The sequence below is a fragment of the Podarcis vaucheri genome (genome assembly GCF_965113315.1).
Source record: "Podarcis vaucheri genome assembly, chromosome: 16".
Lineage (NCBI taxonomy): Eukaryota > Metazoa > Chordata > Lepidosauria > Squamata > Lacertidae > Podarcis > Podarcis vaucheri.
Genome location: NC_138754.1, coordinates 5,306,864 through 5,312,863, shown reverse-complemented (window position 1 = coordinate 5,312,863; position 6,000 = coordinate 5,306,864). Strand labels below are relative to the sequence as shown.

Here is a 6,000-nt window from a genome sequence, read left to right as displayed (position 1 = left end):
TCTCCTAGGTCCAACTCTCTAACCACTGGCTCTCAAACAAGAGTTGCTTGGTGAGATTTGAACCAACAGCTTCCTGGTTCCCAGCTTACTCTTCTTAGACACTATGCTACACCAACTGCAAAAGTGGCTGCCAGCCGCGATGACTATGCTCCACCTTCACTGTCCGGCAATGTCTCCCCCTCCTGCTGCCACAAGTTCCCCTCCCTGTTTGTCTCCCAGAACCAGAAGAGGCGTGAAAAGGGCAGAGGAGAGGTTGGCAGCATGCAGGCGCAGTCTCAGATTGCTTTTTTAAAAAGCCTGGAGAGGAGGGGACTTAGCTGTGGGGATCTTGGGTCTCAGCAACTCCTTCAGGGGGTAAGCCTTCCTGGAGATGAGTTGCTGTGCGCATTAGGCCCTACATTCCCGTGCAGATTGTGGTTTTGCAACTCCAACTTGCACTGTGTGATTTATTGCCGGCTCCCTCCTCGCAATGGGACAGTGCCCCATTTGCCCTCATGGGCTAGCCTGATGAGCTCTTTTCTCTGTTCCCGAGCCCTGCATCTTCTGTGTTGATTCTCCCAACAGGACCAGCGATGACATTTCATGCTGCGGCAACCCTTTTGCCGAAAAACACTTGGTGAGCCGCTGCAAGAAGGTCAAGTGTTTTTGGGTCTCCTCCAGAAGGTCAGGATGTTTGCCGGAGGGATTCAAGCATGTTCTGGAAATGTAATGTAAAGGGTAAAGGGACCCCTGACCATTAGGTCCAGACGTGGCCGACTCTGGGGTTGTGCTCTCATCTCGCTCTATAGGCCGAGGGAGCCAGCATTTGTCCACAGACAGCTTCCGGGTCATGTGGCCAGCATGACAAAGCCGCTTCTGGCAAACCAGAGCAGTGCATGGAAACGCCGTTTACCTTCCCGCCGGAGCGGTACCTATTTATCTACTTGCACTTTGATGTGCTTTCGAACTGCTAGGTTGGCAGGAGCAGGGACCGAGCAACGGGAGCTCACCCTGCCGCGGGGATTCGAACCGCTGACCTTCTGATTGGCAAGTCCTAGGCTCTGTGGTTTAACCCACAGCGTCACCCGCGTCCCTCTGGGAATGTAGGTTTGTGTAATTGAAGCAAATAAAAGCACTCTATCACCTTAGTGTAACACATTCCCAGCAGTGAGTGGAGCCAGAGGCAAAAAGTTGGTGGAGCAACGGATTCTAATTTTACCTTACTGCACTGAGCTAGTCTCTACGCTCGAACACCCCTCTCTATCCCCCACCCAGGCAAGCAAAGGGGCATCATCAGAGTTCAGTGAAACAATTCAGCCAGACAGAAATGCTCAAGGAGGGTGAAAAACCGGGCCGGTGGAGCTGGGGAAAGGGGGGTAGCTGGGAGGAGTCCCAAGAAAAATCTGGAAGGCCACATTCAGCTCCAGGGCCTAAGGATGCCCACTTCTGCCATATTGCCAACAGATGCACTTTAAAAAAAAGATAGCCATACTTTCTGGGGTTAGGAAAGTGGAGCAGAATCAAAGTGTAGGATGAATGACTAATGGGAACATCCTGCAAGCTGAACAGGGGGAAAAACAAAGACCAGACACAGTCTAACCACTGCGTAAGCTTTGTGCAAACAAGTAAGAATGAATGCTCAATAAGCAGGTCGTCTTGAGGAGTCGTAGGGAAAGCGTAGAGGAAGGTGGAAGTGTTTTGGGGGCTGGTGCTTTCAGCAGGCCTGCCCGCTCCCCCTGGGAGCAAGTGATCTCTCCCTTTCCTGCTCAGCGCCAGAGTGATAAATCCTGACTAGCCTCAGAGGGCCTCCTCTGAGCCATTATAGAAAGTCAGCAGCAGGGGGAGAAATCAATACACCCCGGGCAGACGAGGCCATTCTGCTGCCTGGTCCTCCAGCCGCGGGGATTAGATGATAAAAGCCAGGAATGCTCTGGATTCTCTGCACGCCTGAAGCCTCCCATGAGATCTGTGGCGGAATCGCCCATCACGTTCGGGGTTCTGTTTTTGTGGCATTCAAAGACCCGCAGCCGAAGACGCGGTGGGTTATTTCGAAGAAATATACAGTGGTACCTCGGGTTACATACGCTTCAGGTTACAGACTCCGCTAACCCAGAAATAGTGCTGCAGGTTAAGAACTTTGCTTCAGGATGAGAACAGAAATCGTGCTCCGGCAGCGTGGCAGCAGCAGGAGGCCCCATTAGCTAAAGTGGTGCTTCAGGTTAAGATCAGTTTCATGTTAAGAACGGACCTCCGGAACGAATTAAGTACTTAACCTGAGGTACCACTGTACAGACAAAACAAGAACGCTTGGATCCTCGGCTCCCTCTCCTCCAACACATAGCCCTAGGAAACTGCTTTATATTGAGTCAGAGCATGGATCCATCTAGTTCAGTACTGTCTACACTGACTGGTAGCAGAGTTTCAGGCAGGAGACATTCCCAGCCCTGCCTGGGAGATGTGGTCATGGAAGAGACACATGCCCAGTGAAAGCTGTATATTTTATCCCGCTTTAGGGCATGTGGACCATTGGTCTGGAAATAATCCAGCGTGTTTGGTATCACCGCCAAACGATGCGTTTACACACGTTAGTTGGCCAAGGTGCATTGTGAAGAGAGACATAACCACTGGCCACTGTTTACAATATCTATTTTATAAAGTGATCGTCTTAAAGTTGTACGTTCCACTGCACGGGTACCACTTTCGTTTTCAAGTTTATAGGCTATTTCGACTTTCTTGGCCAGGTAAGGGCTGTGTTGTTTTCGAGCACCTGGTCCTGTGTTGGTTTGGAACCACGTGGTCAGCTCATGGGCCAGCCTAAATTTTTTCTTTATTCCCCCCCCTAAAAACTAGGTGCACCCTATGGTCCAGTGCGCCCTGTGGAGCGAAAAATACGGCATCCTGTTCTCACAGCAGCCGCCCAGTTGGTACCCCAAGAAGTACCTGAGTGCAAGAGTACTCTCTCCCTTCCTGCAGTCTCCACCTACATAGCCTTCCCCTTCAGGATGCTGTAACCTGACAGCCCTACCCCATTTAAAAATAATTGCAATTAATCAATGCATCATGGACATGTAAGGTGTCCTTGTTGCACTTCTCCAGGGGTGATGGGAAGGCCCATTGCTTCCCCGTATCCAGGACGTTCCTGGCACTGGCCAATCCGTCCTGATCCCCAGGCTAAGCCCCCCGGAGAGCCTTCAGAGCGAACCCTCGCTCTCCGAAGGGACCTCTCTGCTTCGGTCGGCATCAGCCTCACTTCAGTGGGAGCAGGAAGCTAGGGTGGGAGCGGTCACATGGGCGCCTCAGCTGACCCGCAAAGTGAATCACCGGCTTTGTTCTCCCCCAGCCGTTGTTTATGTCCCAGACAAAAGGATTGTTTATCATTTCTGGGGACACAGAAAAGTCCAGCAATGAAAGAGAGCTCTGTGCTTTGCGAGTCCGGTCCCCCGATGAGACGGGCTTGAGTTTTGTTTCCTTGGCTTTTTATACAAAATATTAAACGCCGTGGTGGTGGGGGGGGCGCTTCTCCACTCTGCTGCAATGTTTGTGCAATTTGGGTGGGGTGAGAGGAAGTCTTGTTTGCAAGGCTGGTCTGCTGTTTTATACAAATCAATAGGAAACAGAGCTGTTTGCATTCTGTTTGGGCTGGAGGGAGGAGAGCAGGTACGTTGACAAGACGCTTTTCATAGTGTTCAGCAAAAGCATCTCAAACTTTTTTGTCCACCGTCCCCTAGGTCCCCTAGTGCACCCTATCCTATCCTGTCCTATCCTATAAATAGCAGTAACTCAGAAAAGCAGTTTTCACGATGCACTAAGAATTCCAAACAGTAACCATTAATTGCACACTTATTCCAGATCCAATTAAAACTGCTTAGTTTAATCAATTCAGCAAAACAGATGAACTTGGTCAAGTGATACCAGCTTTTTCAAAGTCTGAGGGTCATTTAGCAAGACGACTAAGCTAGTTTCTGCACACTCCTACATCAATGTCTGGTTCAAAGTCACTTAGCAGGAGTATGAAATCTGCTTTAACTATTTGTGCTTTTATCTTGTGAACCACCCTTGGATCATTTGAAGGATGGTATAAAAATAATCTAAATAATAATCCCACTAAAGCGGGAACATAGGAAACTGCATTATACCAAAGCAGGCCATTGAGGTTTGCCTTCCCAGCGTTGTCTGCACTGACTGGCAGTGCTCCTCCGGGTTTTCAGAATTGGGGGATATTTCTGGAGATACCGGAGATGGAGGGTCCTTCTCTGCTCACAAAGCAGTTTACCCATCAAGTTCACGGGGTGATTTGGGACCAGTCATCAAAGCCTCGCATGCTTTACGTTTCTGAGCACAATTCAAAGTGTTGGTGCTCACCTTTCAAGCCCTAAACAGCCTCGTTCCTGTATACCTGAAGGAGCATCTCTACCCCCATCACTCAGCCCGGACACTGAGGTCCAGTGCCAAGGGCCTTCTGGCGGTTCCCTCACTGCAAGAAGCCAAGTTACAGGGAACCAGGCAGAGGGCCTTCTTGGTGGTGGCGCCTGCCCTGTGGAACGCCCTCCCACCAGATGTCAAGGCAATAAACAACTATTTTACTTTTAAAGGACAACTGAAGGCGGTCCTGTTTAGGGAGGTTTTTAATGTCTGACACTGTTTTGTTTTTAATATTTGGTTGGAAGCCGCCCAGAGTGGCTGAGGAAACCCAGACAGATTGGCGGGGTATAAATAATAAATTATACTTTTATTAGCAGCAACTCTTCCCAGCAGGTCATATAAAGGGGTCATGTTTCAGGCCGTAGCTGTCTTCCAGTCTCCCTTTTTTTAAAAAAAGACCCCTGACCATTAGGTCCAGTCATGACCAACTCTGGGGTTGCGACGCTCATCTCGCTTCATTGGCCAAGGGAGCCGGCGTACAGCTTCCGGGTCATGTGGCCAGCATGACTTAAGCCGCTTCTGGCGAACCAGAGCAGCACACGGAAACGCCGTTTACCTTCCCACCGGAGGGGTACCTATTTATCTACTTGCATTTTGTCGTGCTTTCGAACTGCTAGGTTGACAGGAGCAGGGACCGAACAACGGGAACTCACCCCGTTGCGGGGATTTGAACCGCCAACCTTCTGATCAGCAAGTCCTAGGCTCTGTGGTTTAACCCACAGCGCCACCCGCATCCCACTCCAGTCTCCCTGCTCCAAGCTTAAAAACCTTTTGAATTTTATTGCGGAAAATGCCCGTTGTGTTTGTACCCAAGGGATTTAGAACCGCGAGGGCTAGCAGGAGAGCACCTGCTTTGCGTCCAGATTCTGCCCTTGGCAGCATCTCAAGGTACATCTGGGTCTGTCTGGGAGAAAACAGCTTCCTAGTGTCAGGAAGGGCGAGCTCAATTCCTCCTCAGGCCCAAAGGCAGGTGGCTTCGTAGGGATATTTACTGTCTCACGGCAAGAGGATGCCGCAATTTTGCCCCCTGATGCTCTGTGTCAGCTCAACAAAGGGAGATTATGATCCCAGCCCGGAATCGAGACAGCCAGTGACTGATGGGGAGATCACGTGAGTTCGCCGGTGGCCACAAGTCACCACAAGGGAAGGAGTGCGATAAAGAGGATAAGTGAAAGGGGATAAACACACGCGAACAGATGGCCGCCCGAGACGCGAAGATGCTCAAGGGGGGGGGGGAGCGAGGCCTTTTGTAGGGGCTGATCTTGGTGTCCCAGCTGCATGTGGAATTGGACAGCAGTGGGGTTTGGAGTGGGATGGCCTTTCATAAGACCGAATTTGGGGAGGGGAGAGATATTCACACCAGCGCTGATTTGCAGAGAAGCCTCTGTGCTTCCTTTTTGCAGCCAAAGTCAGAATTCCTAGCCTGAGGCTGCTGGTTGGAGATGCAGGAATGAGCGGAAACTGCTTTACACTGAGCCGGACACTAAAGAACATCAGGCGTTGCTGGCTCAGACCAAAGGAAGTCCATCTTAGCTCAGGCTTTCTGAACCATAGCTGTCAACCTTCCCTTTTTTTGCAGGAAATTCCCTTATTCCAGCG

The 6,000-nt window shown here is 50.6% G+C and overlaps 1 protein-coding gene across 1 annotated transcript in view; it reads left to right on the top strand.

Moving 5' to 3' along the window:
* The first annotated feature begins 564 nt into the window (after positions 1-564).
* Positions 565-6,000, top strand: part of VPS45 (vacuolar protein sorting 45 homolog) — a 65,685-nt gene continuing 60,249 nt past the window's right edge. Inside the window, exon 1 of the mRNA XM_082202246.1 lies at positions 565-663. Coding sequence (XP_082058372.1) covers positions 583-663 — 81 coding nt within the window. The 5' untranslated portion in view covers positions 565-582. The remainder of the gene's footprint in view (positions 664-6,000) is intronic.